This window comes from Miniopterus natalensis, chromosome 16 (genome assembly GCF_054644295.1).
Source record: "Miniopterus natalensis isolate mMinNat1 chromosome 16, mMinNat1.hap1, whole genome shotgun sequence".
NCBI classification, from domain to species: domain Eukaryota; kingdom Metazoa; phylum Chordata; class Mammalia; order Chiroptera; family Miniopteridae; genus Miniopterus; species Miniopterus natalensis.
Window position 1 is genome coordinate 28,355,802 of NC_142096.1, and position 17,306 is coordinate 28,373,107.

The 17,306-nt window shown below is 34.9% G+C and overlaps 1 protein-coding gene across 1 annotated transcript in view; it reads right to left on the minus strand.

Annotated features, from left to right (window-relative positions):
• Positions 1-8,103: 8,103 nt before the first annotated feature.
• The window catches only part of UBE2W (ubiquitin conjugating enzyme E2 W), a 43,565-nt gene continuing 34,362 nt past the window's right edge, over positions 8,104-17,306 (minus strand). Inside the window, 3 exon segments of the mRNA XM_087825444.1 lie at positions 8,104-8,391; positions 8,508-8,528; positions 15,327-15,402. Coding sequence (XP_087681570.1) covers positions 8,234-8,391; positions 8,508-8,528; positions 15,327-15,402 — 255 coding nt within the window. The 3' untranslated portion in view covers positions 8,104-8,233.

A 17,306-nucleotide genomic window follows, 5' to 3' on the forward strand; every position in this document is an offset into this window, starting at 1 on the left:
AAGCAGACGATGAACACTCTAGGGACAGGAAGAACATCGGCAAAGTTCTGTTACTACCTAAGGAACAGGTGTGTGGACAGCTGAAGACCAGTCTCCAAACACCAGGACCAAGCAGTGCAAGGCCAAGGGGACTAGAGAAAAAGGAGACATTTCAAAGGTGTTTTAGAGACGAGCTCAAAGGAGTTAATGATGTCAGAGAGAACTAGTAAATAATGTTTAATTCCCAGTTTGGATAACTAGGTTGAATAGAATGCCATTATGACAGGAAAGAAATATTTTGGGGTGTGATGGGGTAAAAAAACTTTAAGTTGGGCACCTTTTCTGCAGGACATAGCCATCCATATTAGGTTCTTGCCTGATATGTATCTACGTAGCCACATTAGATCCTTGAAGGCCAAAGTACATATGAGAAGATATTTTCTACCTTTAGTTTCTTATTTCAACTTTCCCATTAAAATATTCCACTACACTGGAATAAGCACACAGGTACTCCCACTTATACATTTTGCTTTAAGCAAACATTTTACAAAGAAACCTCATAAGCAATTTAAAAGCCTTACTGACAGAGATTACCAACAGGACAGATAGAGAACCACTGTGGCCTTGGGCCATATTATCCAAGCACACAAAAACCTCAGCTGTGTCATCTGACCTGACCCCTCAGTTCAGTTCATGTTTGGTTTTGCTGTTATGTCAGTGTGAAAAGTACTAAATAATACAGGAAGGGTTTCAACAGAATCCCTCATCCACAGAAGCTTACACTAGTGGAGAGGTCACAGGATCTGACAGGTAGAAATTATTTTGAGGATTATAATAATCAATGAGAGTGGCATCAAAGTACAAAGGAAGATGGGTCTTGCATTTATCTAGCCAACTACCCATCCGGCAGTTTAGGATGCAGAAACAGCTTGCTGAGGTAAGACAGCTTCCCGCAGGATGGCTGCCCCAAGAAGGTCTGAAGTGCTCCTGGGCAATAGGGCCCCTGTGAAAAGAACACTCAAGAGTACCAGCAGAGCACACTGGATCTACTCCTGCAAGGAATAGCTAAGATGCAGAGACATCCCCCCCCACTTCCTTCTCTCCTCTCACAGCCTCAGGAGTCCCTCATTTAGATTAAGTTAGCTGACGGGTCTGTATACTCAGGGAAGCATCCAGAAATCCTTTATAGTATGTCCTTATTAATCGTACAACTTGAAGTTCACCAACACCAGAGTCCCTTGTAACTCTAAGCAAGTGCCTGGGTCTCTACTTCCATCTTTCTGAAAACGGCCAGTCTTTAATCAGGACTTAATTAAAGCATAAAGAAGAACTAAGATGCACCAGGCCACACTGCCAGGCAAAGGGGATCTGCGACAGATATAAACGAGCCACTTTCATGCCTACCTTCACTCTGTGTCATTTTGGAAATGGACACATTGTTTCCACAATCTTTTAAAGATCAGTCTTTTGTAAAGAGGAACTACTATATAAAGAAATTTTTATATTACCTATAATGAGGTTTAGTATATCTCCAATTTAGTATTCAAGTCTACAGAAGAAAAAACAATGGCAATTGCTTTATTATTAAAAGTTACTGAATTCCATGAAGCACACAATGTAACTTATATTCAACTAACAAAGGTTTGATACATGTATTTAAAAATATATAATATATAGGTTTTACCTGTCATTTAACATTTATATTCTATTTAAAAAGCAATAGCTTTACATATTTTACAACTTGGATTTATAAAATATACACATCCACCCTATTCAAATCTTCATGTGCAAGCTTCCATCCCTATTAATAAAACACAGTAAAATAATAAAAATCTGGATTTCTGAATATTGAGAAAATGGTACCAACTAAAAACAACACATCCATTTCAACTTAAACATGCATGCAATCCTTGGCTACTAGATAATTAAATTAATAACCTATTCAAATAATTATTTTACCTCAAGCATGACAATCCATTGCATTTATGTAAACAATTTGTGGTTAACTATGAAGGGACTTGTGTTTTCATGGTATCTGACACAATCTACCAAATTGCTTACTTGTTTTGGGCTTTATCATTACAGGCAGGATTATTTAATCTTTCCAGTATGTCCTTATTAATCATACAACTTGAAGTTCACCAACACCAGATTCCTGGTAACTCTAAGCAAGTGCCTGGGTCTCTATTTCCATCAGGAAATCTGACAAGTGATGTCACAGTGAACAAGCCAAAGCCCAGTACCTATGAAGTCACGCCTTTGAGAAAACACCTTAGAAGTATTACAGTAACAAACTTTTCTCAAATACCTGCCAGGTAGGCGCCAAGAATCAGAATGAGAACTTGTTTCCTTTTCCCACTCACTACACTTGGCTTACAAAGCTGGATGGCGCTCCTTAGGTGTGTTAGACATGCCAGCTTCTTTCTAGTCTGGCATTCCTTCCACACATTCAAAATGACTTTGGATGTTACATTTTTTTAATCAACAAAATATTTTTCATAAACAACATATTCTTATAAACATTCTGGAGAGTCATCCCCAAATATATGTTCCAATACTAACATTTTAGAACTAAAATCAGTCAGTACCATAGAACCAGAACTTCGACTTAAGGGGGAGATCTAGTTTGAAGGACATGTTTAAATTCTGTGGGGCTCTAATGATAACTGAACGCACAGTTTATTCTGGGAAAGCAAAAGTCCTCCAAAAATTATTTTTTTTAAAAACGTTCCAAATCTCAAAGTGACTTAGAAACTTAAACAGAAATACATTTTTACCAAAACAAGTAATTTAAAGGAAAGGAAAAGGAAAGGGGAAGGGAGGGAAACTTAGAGAAGTCAGAAAGAGAAACTGCTGAAGACTGATACACTATACACCTGTGAGGAGAGAGGAAGGGAAAAATAAAAGAATAAAAAACAAACAAAACAAAACCAGCTATGAAGACGACTAGGGCCAGTGGTGCAGAAGACAGACACCCTCCTCACAGATCGCACTCAAGAAAGGATGAGTCCAACACAGAACACCAGAGCAGTTGACTCTGACGATAATGAATCCTCAGAAGAGAAACACATGGTTAAGCCTGAGCTGTTTATAAAAACCAACCTATATACACAATTATAAATCTAAAGCATTCACCTAAAATATGTACAAAAAACTAAGCAATAGTGAGATTGAGAAATTTAAGCAGCAGTAACCATAAAGCCTTAGAACTAGTGACACCGAATTCTTTATTTAAAAAAATGTTAACACACAGTACCTCCTCTTCTCTTCTATTTTTAGGAAGAAGCTTTAACAAGTTTTAAATATCTCAATTCTCAAAAACAATAGGCTTTTTAAAAAATAAGACTTGATTAGCAGAAACAAGTAATATGTGGTTACGTACCATTTTCACATCACTACTCATTCCCATTATTTGTCAGTTCATCTTTGATGCAACAATCAAACAGCCACTAGATACCTGTTTCAGAATCTGAAGAAGTTATTATCCACCACAGGAATCTGATGACATATAATATTGCATATATTTAAAATTTCAGAAGGGAGAAAGTAATAAACTATTCTAGTTACTTTATACCAAATATTTGTGTATCTAGTCAAAACAATAAGGATTAAGATCTTTCTCCAGGTGAACTGTATAGAAAAGCTATTTTTTAGCATTTCCCCTGGGGATTAAAGAAAAAAACCTTTATTTCCCTGCTACCTAAAAGGAAGAATTTACACAAGTCTAGTCCTTTAGGGGTGAATATCAAATTCCTTAAGAGAATATCCATAAAATTTACTTTTAAAAATTTATCTTAAAAAACTGAAAAGCATTTCTCTCTTTAAAATCTACGGCATTAGTACCTACTTGACATTTTTTTTTTTTTGAAAGGGCACCAAGTTCCTGGCCTAAACATGCAAAATAAGGAATTGATGTATTACTGTCTAAACAGAATTTGGCAAACCAGAAGAATGGCCTTAAAATAAATAAATAAATAAATTAGAAAGGAGAGTGTACACGTTGTCTGAATATGAAAGCAGGATTCTGTAGGTCTCCGCAGCAGACAGTGCCCCACAGAGGGAAGCAAGAAAGAGCGAAGGTGCATGTTCCTATGTACATTTTCTTGGCATCCTGGCTGTCCTTCAACAACTTATCACAGAGAAATAAGTCATTTTATAATTACAAAGCCATTAACTGCCCTCTCTAGAGCAATGACCCAGGTAAACGTTGTATGTCTTTCAATAATGTAACTTACATTTAAAATTAACTCGTTAAATCTAAGTGCAAAGGACTTTTCAATGATTCCTAAGATCAAGGGAGAAATAAATTATCTGATTGCAAATTTTGAATTGTTGGTGTTTCTATATTTTAGGATATTTTGCCTTAATTTCTTCTCTTTAAACCATAAAATGTACTGAAATTATTTGGTTTCCTTTACTATCCTCTGCTTCATTTTAATTTTTATGGTGTCTCCATGTAGAGAGAGAGGTATGTTAAAACACTGTTATTCATATTTTAAAAACTCAACTGAGGCTATATATGACCTATTAATATATAGTATAGCATTGTTAATCTTTGACCTGGTATATTGATTCCTTTGGTGAATAAATGTCACAGGTCATTTTTTTTATAAAAGGATTTTAGTACGATGACCAGCAGAATGAAGAGAAATTCACCCATTCTAACCCCCGAAAATGATCAAGTCAAATCAGTTTAGAGCAGTTACGTAAAATATGAAAAATACATAATTTACAACTGCAATTTTCATATTAAAAGGCAGTTAAAAACTAATAGTAGTTCAAAGCATCCCAAAAAACATTTTCTGTCTTGGTTAAATAGGCCATCTAGTAAGATTGATAGGCTACTGTGAGAACTTATGTATGCCTAGTCAAGAGAGAACAAAAATGTTTTGTTTTAATTTTAAAAAGTGGTAGTTGCTAACTAGCAATATAAACAGTGTCCACAATTTGGTGGCTGGCTATAGTTTTAATTTTTTTTTCAAGTTATTTCTAAAGCAGACATATTTTTGAAGTCTACCCACCCCTGAGTTCAGCAATTATACTTTAGAGTGTAAAATTATATGCCATTAACAACATGTACAAAGCTACAAAATGTTGTCTATACAGAGATTAAAAACAAATTTTTAAATATTCTTTGCCAATTAATGATTGGATGGTTTTGCTGGGGTACATATTTCAAACCTTTCAGCCAATTGGCTTTTATTTTTAAGCCCAAATTGATCCATAAATTCACTGCAGGATATGTCAAAAGAGTGCAACAATATGCATTAGTAAAAATAACATTGTAGTAGAAACAGATTTTGCATATGTGAAAAGGTAATTTATAAAATACATTAATCACTTTTTAAAAAGAGAACCTAGTTGCAGTATCATTAACTTACATGGTACTGAGATTGGACTTTTCAACAATTTTTTTCTATAGAAAAATTGTATCTAGCTGTAAGCAAAGTCTTTTAAACAACAAAACAAAACAAAAACCAAATCACTCCAGGAATAACTGTATGGTTGTGTGAGACAAATAAGCAAACATACCATTCTATAGTGTACTTCTGCCTAAATTTTAAAATAAAAATGTCCACACTCTTTTGTTAAAACATTAAGCCTCTGTCAAAAATGTATTTCTTATTTTAGGGTACAGGATTGAAGGACAAGATGATACTTACAAGTAAAGAAAATTTACAAGAAAAAACTTGACAAAAGTTTTTCAAACTATTGTAACATTCAAACTTGACTTAAAACATAACAAAAGAAACAAAATTGCAAACAAAAATGTTTTGGGGTTTTCCAAACATAAATAAATGAAATAGTGTTTAAGCAGTAGGGCTCATGCTGATGGCTAGCAGGAAGTAACAGAATGTACTCTACTTGGAAAATCATTAATGTACAAACAAGCCCAAATTACGGACTGCAGCAGTTTAATTATCACTGCCATTTTTCTTCCAAAATAAAGCCTTGATTAAACCATTCATACCCTATATTACTCATACCTTTACTTCAGAGATTGAGGAACTATATACAACAAATGAATTTATTTTCACCATAGGGATAACATATTGTACCTCTCTGCCAATGTTATTTGAAAACCTTCCATGTCAAAACAATTTGACAGCAGATATAAACAATTCCATAAATACGCAATGATCTTTCATTACAGTCCTTTAAAGATGCATGTTAATTCATGCTGTTAACCTTAGGATCACAGTGCATAGAATCCAAATAGAAACAAGTTGGGGTGACTTTCAAAGTAATGTTGGATCCCTCACTTTATTTATAATCCCACTAGAACCGTTAAGTTCATTTCATAGGCCCTATTAAGCATTAATCACTGGGTGGCAGGAGTTAATGAAAATTTTTCCTGTTATGACGTCCATTGCCGGCAATGAACGTCCCAAAACCGTCAAGGAAGTCATTGTTATTGCACAATACATGAGGACCAGGAACTTTTCCAAAAGCTTAAAAAAATAAAAATAAAAAATGGAATTATATTTGACATTTCCTGACACCTGCATTAATACTGTATGACTAATAAAAGCATGTCAGTTGCCTGGACTGAACCAGCGATCAACATGCGCCCAGAATGCACACGAGTAAAAATGCAGTAAAAGGAAGTAGTCTTCATTGCCTATAGGTCACTTCCAGTCAAAGGTTAAAGTTCAAAGACTGAATGATCAAAGTGCTCATTTTCTCAGTAGGACTATCTTCTGCTAGGAGGATGATAACAGTGGCATCAACAAGTATCATCTTGAAGAAAAGGAGAAAAAAACATAATTAAAGTCAATGTGTGTTAGTAAAATCTGTAAGTTAGTCTAACATAAAAATAATTTCAAGTAGCAAGAAAATATGTTTTACATGTCTGACTTGCTTCCCTCAATTCCTGCAAATAAAAAGTCCAATTTGTGTTCAATTATATAGTGACAAACAAATCAAGTCCTATTCTTTTAGGGAAACAGTAGTTCACACAAATCTTAAAATGATGTATTATTAGTATGTTAGTTCTATTTAAAATAATAGATTAATATATGTTAGCACATGTTAGGATTTATCAGTCTTAAAATAATTCTTTTATGGGCAACAATTTAAAATGGTAATAAGATAAGAAGTGCACCCCTGAGCAATATATTTAACACAGAACAAACAAGTCATGTCTTCAGCCTATTGAAGGAAATAACTTAATAAATGAGGTACAATATCCAAATCATTCAAATAATGTTATTAATTTCTCTTTAGAAAATGATTTTCAGCAAGTATAGATACATATGCGAAGGAGGTCATTTTAAAAACCTGCAGAATTATTTACTAATGCCTTCTGATAGCCTCAACAACACACTGTATTTCTGTAACATGCAGTACAATCTTCTGGGTTTGTGACTTGTTTTACAAAATTTATTTCACAAAACATATCTGAAGGATTTATTTTCAGGACTGGGTATTCTTCAGGTAGAAGCTAGACTAGCTAACTACTCGAGCTGTTAAAGCTCCCTAACAGAAAATTCTGAAAAACTGGCCGAAATATTTCACAAACCATCCCATGTTAGGATCAATATATTGCTAACAACAGTCCCATTCATAAAGACTCAATGAGAGCTAAAAATCAGGAAACTGACTTCTATGCTAGGCAAACTAAGCATAGAAGCATGTACACTAAGGTGTACGTTCTATGATCCTACACTTTAAGGGTAGAATGTGCAACCAACATCCAAAATGATTGGGAGACCCATGAAAAGCTATTCTCCCTATCTTGATTCCCATGCTGGGTCAGACTGAAAAGAAATTTAAAACTAATATCATGCTACCTGCCTTGAATACTGTATCCTTAGAGAAATAAACTTACTAAGTTCTGAAGATGGAGTTCAATGAAACACTACAAATCCATGATGGCTGTATGGAATTAAGATTCTCTGAGCAAGCTCAGCCAGGCATGGCTCAGCAGTTGAGCATCGACCTAGGATCCAGCCGATCAGGGTTCGATTCCTGGTCAGGGCACATGTCTGGGTTGCGGGCTAGACAGCTGATCAATGACTCTCATCATTGATGTTTCTCTCTCTCTCTCTCTCTCTCTCTCTCTCTCCCTCCCTCTCCTTTCCTCTCTCTGAAATCAATAAAGATATATTAAAAAAAAAAAAAAAAAAAGATTCTCTGAGCAAACACTTAAGTACAGAGACAGGTATGAACCAGAACTATGGCCACCTTTCCCTTAAAAAAGAAGGCTGCCACTAAGAAGCAAAAACTCACTGTTAGCAGAACAGTGTCCTGGCTAGATGAATGGATTATTCGATACCAGAACTGGCTTACAAAAAAAAGTTGTTACAGTAAACCCATCTTAGATCAAGACAAATATAGGTCTATAAAGGGTGCTGAAAGAACACAATGTACTTAACCTCCTGGCTAAAGTATTTGTGGCAAAAGGATGGCCTGAAAAAAAAAATCTACTAACCATTTAAATTTTTCCTGGAACTGCAGAAGCCCTACTAAAATTATACCCTCAAATAGAATATACAAATTACTAGTTCCAAACAGGTGACACCTACCATGGCTAACTTCACTGGGTTCTGGGAAACATGAATGAGAGAGAACTATATTAGAAGAAGGTCATCTAGTTTCCCCCAGAGTATAAGAACCACCAGATTACAGTGGAAACCATCTCCCTGGATATTCCCAGGGACAGAAGACTAGAAAAAAAAAAAGAATGCAGTATAAGGTCAGTAGATATGAAGTGGGATGCTACCTCCAAGAAAGACAAAAATCAATCTTTACAGTTAGATTTGACGCTCAACAGTTTAGGGAATTAAAGTTTTCCTTTGATGAACTGATTCAAGACAGATTTCAGAGTAGACAACAGACTGTTGTCTACAGACTGGCAAAAGACTGTTAAAGTGAGTATAAAAGTTTGGACTTATGAATTTAGAAAGTGATTTGTAACCCAAAAAGGTAGCACAAATAAAAAGGTTCACAACTAATGTAGATAATCTATGAATTTATAAGGCAAGGAGAAAAGGAGTTTGTTAATACTAGTTTGAGATTAATTTTATGTTCCTGTATCTCCTTATAATCCTACAGAAAATGTTTCAGCTGAACGGAACCAGAATGTAGTCTATAGTTTTGCAAAAGATATTCCTCTACTCCAAAGTTACAAATTCCTCAGTTTATTGAATATAACATCTAAACATTATGCCGATTTATTTTCTATAAGCCTAGTTTTCTGGAGCCAACACTCAAGAGCATTCTTAAGCTATATAGTTCAATAATCTATCACCTTAAGAAAAATGCTTCAGTAACCACACATCTGTACTCCCATCTGTAGAAAGCAGTAATTTATGAAACTAAGCTGTGAATGTTTAATAGTAATCCCAGAAAACAGATGGGTATTATTAAAGGATTCTAGTTGGCTGCTGGCTCATTGAAAGTTTTATAATCTCATAAAAAGATTATTTTTTATCTTTTTCAAGAACAATTATGTCTACTTTATAACACAGAATGTGAGGCTCAATCATTCATTCACTTGTACACTGAACTGGATATAGACCTGTTTTCTAAAGAACATTCTAGCTCTGAACCACAGGTAAATCCCACAGCCCCTCAGTATGCTGAGACAAACTGTTCAAATACCTATTTTGGTTAGGTCCCTGTATTTTTTTTAACACTATTCTCTCAACTCGATTTTTTCAAAGCATATGGAACCCTGTTTTATCGACATAAAACATTTGCATCCCAATGCAGATATTACCTTAGTCAATTTCAAGTAAGCAACAATAAAGAATATGTATTCACATATTAATGACTTTTACATTACACACCTAGGCCATTTACTATAGCTTACTGCTCCTGGGCTACAGACCAGCACAGTATATTACTGTACTGAATATGGTAGGCAACTGTAACACAACGGTAAACATCTAAAGTACCGAAACATAGAAAAGGTACAGTAAAAATACAGTATTAAAGATTATGAGTTTATAATCTTATGGGAACACTGTTGACTGAAACATCATTACGTGGCACAGATATGTAAGTTATAATGTATACAAAGACAATTAATAGTACGGTAGCAGTGACGGGGATAATTTTCAAAGTATAGTAACTAATAATGTGGACAATCACAAATTTAAGCTGAGAGAGAGGCTTTTTTCAAGAACCCAACACTGGAAGTATCTGGCAGCTCAATTCTGGTGTCAGCTGAGTCTTCTAAAACCAGTAGATGAACTAAATTTCGCATTCGTTGTTTGTCATTAATTGTGCCTCCATCCTGCATCCAGAAGCCCCCTCTGAAGTACACATATATCACCAATCTAAATCCAAAACCTCTCCTGCCTCCTTGATTACTAAACTTTTGACCCATCCTGGCCGACCCAAGGATGTTGGTTAGCACCACTGTGGAGCTTGGTACCTGAGGCCTACAATTCTGCATTGTTTCTAGAAACTGAAACAGTGTTTCAGGGAGTTCATCCAATTCCAATCATGTCTTTGTTTAGTGTCTGATCTTTTTGTTTAGCTTTGTAGGTCTCACCTTGTAACCCCTTCAGAATTAGGAATAACAAAAGACCATATTACTTGGTAACTTGGTGTTATAAAGAGAATATGATCAATGAAGATCTTCTGGAACTAAAGCAGCTAAGCAGAAAAACTAACACCTGCAAAACTCTAAAACCTGATGTGTTCTGTTTTATAACGGAGTATGATTACCCTTTTGATAAGACTTTCCAAATTCAACTAAAATGTCAAGGTAGGCTATTTTTTATATTGCCCATAACTGTTACTCTAAATAAGTGTGAAAAGAAGACACTATATGCTACACAGCTGCCAACACTTCAGCTTTTTAAAGATGAAGAAACAGTTCAAAGAAGATTCTCTGCACGTATCCACCCACATCTATGACAGAGCAGTTGCTTTACCACCACAAAGTATATACTAATATTAGCCTTCTTTGATTTCACATCAGGCTCACTCGTAGAGCAAAACTGTTGATTTAGCCTGGCTGGGCGTGGCTCAGCGGTTGAGTGTTGACCTAGGATCCAGGCAACTGAGGTTAGAATCCCGGTCAGGGCTTGATCCCCAGTCAGGGACATGCAAGAGGCAGCCAATCAATGACTCTCTCATCATTGATGTTTCTCTCTCCCTCCCTCTCTCTCCCTCTCTCTCTCTCCTTTTCTCTCTCTGAAATCAATAAGGATATATTTTTAAAAACAATTGTTGATTTAAGGGTGAATATGGGAAGGGGATGACTTAAGCATGCAGGGTTCAAGCAGGAGCAGAAAACACACTGACATAAGAATGGTCACTATAAGTTAATGAACTGAGGATGTTTGAAACAAAATTATCTGTGAATGAAAAAAACCATCTGTTCCTGGGGCTAGCTGTCCCAGGACTGAGACTGGACTAGGATAGTCACGATTTAGTTGAATTAGAATCCAGTGTCTTTAAAAATGGCTAATTTGGTTTAAGGGGGAGGGAGAGGAAGAGAGAATACTTTTAATCTATTTATTGAGAAAATTAATTCCTGTACAAACCCTGGACTATTTTACATTAAGAAAGAAGTAAATTTTGTTTAAAAAGTCTCTATTTTCTTGGTACTTTTTGGCTAACTTAGAGATGATCCATCCTTAAACTATTAAGACTTTTCTAGTTTAGTTATGAAAGTATGGATTTCTCAGTAACAGATAAAAACTATTAACTCTATTGAAATAACTTCTATGAAGTGTATTTTATTATAAAGAATTAATTGTGACTTTTCTCCATTTCTTATTCAAAAGCAGGTAATAAGAAATTCTGGAAGTATTCTTAGATAAAGGGCTTCTCATAAGTACTTTCAACTATATAAGACAGCATCAGAGAGCTTGAAAGATGATTATCTTTTTGAAATTTTCCTACCAGGGAATAAGGAAGGGACATATACCGTCTAACACTAGGGTGGGATATAGTGGTAGAGAGGGTTATTCTTTCTTATTTTAAAATCTTCACCCAAGGATATTTTTAGAGAGAGGAAGGGGGTAGGGGAGAGGGAGGGATGGATGGATGGATGGATGGATGGATGGATGGATGGATGGATGGATGGATGGAGGGAGGAGGGAGGGGGGAGGGGGGAGGGGGGAGGGGGGAGGGAGGGGGGGAGAGTGGGGAGGAAGAGAGAAGAGAGACAGAAAGAGAAACATTGATTGGTTGTCTTCTGCATGTGTCATGACCTGGAATCGAACCGAAAACCTTTCAGAGCACAGGATGAGGCTCAGCCAACTAAGCCACTCCAGCTGGGCAAAAGAGAGTTATACTTTAAAAATAGATGTATTTTTAAAATTCACCACTCTAAGACAATTTCCTTTCAAAATTTAACACTTGGTTTAAAAACACTAGAAAAGACAATGGAATTTTTCTATTAGTGAGGTTGAGTCTAAAATAAAATGACCACTATCTTAGGAACTTTGACACTTTAAAGGCACAGCAAAAAGAGATAGCATAGTGCTTGGTCCTACAAGGCAAGAGGATATTAAAAAAAGAAAAGTCAGCAATGTGAATTGAAGTACAGGGCCATATAATTAAAGTAGGATCTTGTTAAAAGTTTTAGTGGAACTTCAGTGCTAAGAATTCCTGAAGTCTGATTATCAATGCATCTTATTTGGAAAGTTGTCCTTTTATAGCTAAGAATCCCTGAAACAGAGTTCTCAAGTGACTAGCTATGTCAGAATGACCTGGGGATACCTCAAAAACTAAAACTAGCATTCTAGGCACAGTAATAAAGTTTATTAAATTACTTAAAGGAGGGGGTAACCAACAAGGCTTTGGTGAAGGAGTTCCCAAGAAGAGAGGGGTGTGTGTGGAAGGATTCATTCCAGGCAAAGAGCATGTGGAGAGGCAACATGGAGGATGAGGAACAGAGTGTATGTTATAAATAATGTTCCACTGAACATTTCATGCATAAAATGTTTCTTGTGTTAAAGATGATTTTCTTAGGAAGAGTTCTCTGGAGTTTAGTAACTAAGACAAAAGGTTGGTCTTAAACCTCACACTTAGTAAATATCGCTGAGCTTCCTTAAAGGACTACATTAAGTTGCTATCCAACTAGCAAGTAAGACCACTATTTTATTCTACCCTTCATTCCAGCACTGCACTCATTTACAAAACTCTGTCAATTCAATGTTTCAAAATAATAAATTTGTAATTATTTTAGTGTATTGAGTTTCTTTGCCTATGCTTTTAATTAACTGTATTTATGCTTAAGCAACTTTCATAAATGGCCTTTATTTTTAATAAGCTATGTTTAACTTTTTTTTAAATGATGTTTAACAATTTTTTTAACTTTATAGTGACAGTGATTTGAAGGTTTTTGGTGCTTTCATAAAAGGTTTACATTTTCATATAACTAAATGTTTAATTTCTTTGTGATCCTTTAATTTCAGAAATGCTTCCTTCCAGAGTTAATACCCAACTTTAAAAAAATACCTTTTCAAATGGTTGTAATTAAAAAAATAATTTAATTCAATTTACAGAAGATGTTTTTTATATATAATGAAAATGTAAATTCTTTTTTTCACAAAATGATTACTAACTCTCTAATAAGAGTGCTTACTAAGTAATTGTTTCCCTTCTCACTGATTTGTGACACCTTATTTACCATATATACAAATCTTACATACTTTCAAGAAGACCTAGAAAAGAGTAATTATATTTCAATGTCTATTCTTGCATCAATATGTTTTGGTGTCTGGTAGATTAATTTTCCTTCATTATCTTTTAGTTCAAAATTCAAACTGATTTTCCACCTGTCATTTTTTTCCAAACCTTTAAAACACCTACACCATCATTCATTCCACTAGATTTTTACTGACTGACATAAGACCTATAATTTGTCAAGAATATGCTTTTTTATTTTAATTTTTAAATTTTTTTAATTTTTAAAAAATATATCTTTATTGATTTCAGAGAGAGGAATTGAGAAGGAGGGAGAGAGACAGAAACATCAATGATGAGAGAGTCATTGATCGGCTGCAGCCCGCAACCTGGGCATGTGCCCTGGCCGGGAATCGAACCCTGATTGCCTGGATCCTAGGTCAATGCTCAACCACTGAGCCATGCCCGGCTGGGCTATTTTAATTTTTTTAAATAATACTAGTTTCTCATCAAAGTAGTTTCCCACAGCTCTTAAAAGTTTTGTTATTTCCTCTTCTAGGTTTCTGTATTTCTCATTAACATTATACCAAATATCCCTATTTCTGTGGCTCTTCTTTCATTGTGCTTACTAACCCGTAACTGCCAGAATATTGCTATTGCATTGACTCTAGTCATCTTTTATTTCAACACCTAGAGAACACCTATAATTTTTTGTTGTTGTTGTTGTTAATCCTCACCCGAGGATATTTTTTCCATTGCTTTCGAGAAGGGGGGCAGGGAGAGAGAGAAACATCGATGTAAGAAGGACACATCCATTAGTTGCCTCCCGACTGGGAGTGGGGAGTGAACTCGAAACCCTTTGGTGCATGCCGACACTCTAAACCACTGAGCACATGGGCCAGGGCAAGAATGCCTATAATTTTAAAAAGTTTTTAATGGACTCGAATTAACTGAAGTAACAGATTTCATACTGGATAGAAAGGTAAGGGGAAAGGCTCCATTCCTATTCATTAGTTCTGTTGGTTCTAATTCTTATTAGGTAACATTTTTTAAAAAAGCAAAACAAAGGAAATGCTTTTATGTATACAAAGTCACAGGGAGTGGGTTTTGTTCACTTGCCTCAAAAAGCACATTGAGAATATAAACTTTTTGTTTTTAATTTTAAACATCTCTTTAGGGAAGCAGTAAGGTCAGTTTTGAAAAGGTGCTAGCAGCTTTCAATTAAAAAAACTACCATCACCCTCCCCCCACAAAGAACAAGAGAAATTTAAAATTATGGAGAGTACATAAAGCTACAATCAGCAGAACCTCATACTTTTTGAAGAATAACTACTAGAATAGGAAGCACTTTCTTTAATTTAATGGGTCAGCTCTAACAATGTGGTGCCCCCTCCCAGAGAGCAGCACCAGAACTGAAGGAGTATACAGGAATCAAAATTTCTATTTCAAACAGCAGGTTTCCCAATCACTAGCTCTAATTTGATCTAAAGATTATGAAGGACTTCTTTTTTGTAATAAAATGGTAGTTTCAAAATATTAAAGCAATTTTATGATGGTTATGATTTTATGTGCCCCATTAAGAAGCTAGTCTAACTTACCCATAAAATATCCTAAAGTATTTTAAAGAATTTTCTCTATATTATAAAAATCCAACATCAGTTATATTTCCTTCTTTTTCTCAAGCAAATAGATATATAACCTTTCAAACCAAAAATGCTAAAAAGTTATTATTCTAAAATAAAACTGCTTACCATGATACCACCATTTTGTTTTCTTTGGATTCTTGTTACATGTTCGAACATAAAAAGAATTATCTGGTGGTCGTCTCTGAAACCAAAAAAGAGTTTAAATAGATAAGAAGTTGTAAAACAGAAAAACATAAGGGAAAGATAGTTTTAACAAAAACTTCTGCAAAATTATTACAAAATGCATTCAAAAACAATATAACTGCTGATGGCATTAACTGAAAGAAATCCTAGGGAATACAGGTTCCTGACACTGAAACTGCTTTTAAAAATCTAGGGGTGTGTGGTGTAGTTTGGGGTAGGTACCAGTGGGGTAGGATCCAGTAATCACTAGAGAATGACAATCAACCAAAAGTGGCAGCATTAGATTGTAAAAAATTTTGGTTTCATTTATCTTATCTCCCTAGAAATAATTTAATAATTACTTTTATGAGCTAATTAAAACAAAAAAGTCTACCTAATTAGATTTGTCTGAGGAACTAATGCAACTTCTACGCCTCCACAAAGGATTACTGCTTTTCTGTAAGATCACCAAGGACAGACCAAAGTATTCAGTTTCCAAATAAGAAGAAAAAGGGGAAAAGATATATTGGCATTTCTGCTGTACATATGCCCTGACTAGCACCATATTCCAAACATATGGCAGCTCTGTAAGGGAGCTACATCAGAAACAGTGATGCCAAAAATGAAGATAGGTTATAGAAGAGAATTATCCTGAAAACTGTTATATATTGATTAGACACAAGAAATATGTGACACTAATGATTTGGAAACATGTCAAATCTGTACTAAGTCACTGAGGGCAGGTTTGTAGATAATAGGATAGGTTCAACCAAAAAGCAATGGAGAGCAGGATTACCTAGATAGCAGGAAAGAAAACTCACCTCTAAAACTCACATACATGACTCTGATCTTAGCTGAGCCTCATAATGCCTCTATGAGTTAATATTATTTAACAAAAGGGAAGAGTAGAACATAAGACGTCCAACAACTATCCCAAGATTACCCTGTTAAGGAAATCCCTGAAAAATTAATATTAGGAAATTAGACGCCTGACTATTTCAAAGAATAGACGGTCTGCTGTTGCTTGGCCTGCAAAGTCATAACCAGTGTTCATGTGGAATAAATTGCTACTACTATGGCAAATAATTTCATAAACTACTTTTATGTGTATATTAATTAGAACCCAATTAAAAAAACATTTAAGAAAGAAAATAAGCCACTCATTCTATTTGCTTAAGTCAAGAATACAACCAAACTGATAAGTGATCAAGGAGATTGGGTTCTTAGAAAAAATGAACTATATAAAAAGACAGATTACCAAAATTGTTTAGAAATGGAGTATAGGCTGGGAAGTTCGGACTATCTATATTATAAGGGGGCTGACAATAAAGGGTAGATTACTGAAAAACCCCTGGTCTCAATATCAGAAATTGTCTTCAATCTTTTCAAACCTACTGAAATAATAGATTAAATGCCTTCAGCTTAGGAAACCTCCTTGACTATGAAAAGGGAAACTGAAACAAAAGAATTATAACTGAATCAAAGTTCTCAAATGCCTATAGTAAAAATGAAAATTTGTATTCAATGAGTCGACTAGTAAAGTGAAACTCACACAACCATGTCCACCACAAAATAAAATTCACCTGTTTTACTAGAAGAGTTTTCGGTAAGTATTTAAAAGACTTTGTAAAGCTTATTTGAAGCTAGATCCCCTCAATGTCAAAGTAAGTTTCCTCTTTGTCTTTGTAACCTACTCCTTAGCACAGTAAAAATAGCATATAGTAGGTACCTAATAAACGTTTGCTGAATTTCTTATTTCACAGAACTAATGCTGCCAGAATTCTGACTTCCAGATCATCCTCACTGAATGTATTAGTTTATATTATGTAATATAGTTTATCAATAATTTAAATGGAATGATTAGTCTTATATACTAAGTATGCAAGAAATAGTAGCAAACCACTAGAATGTGAGGGTCATGGT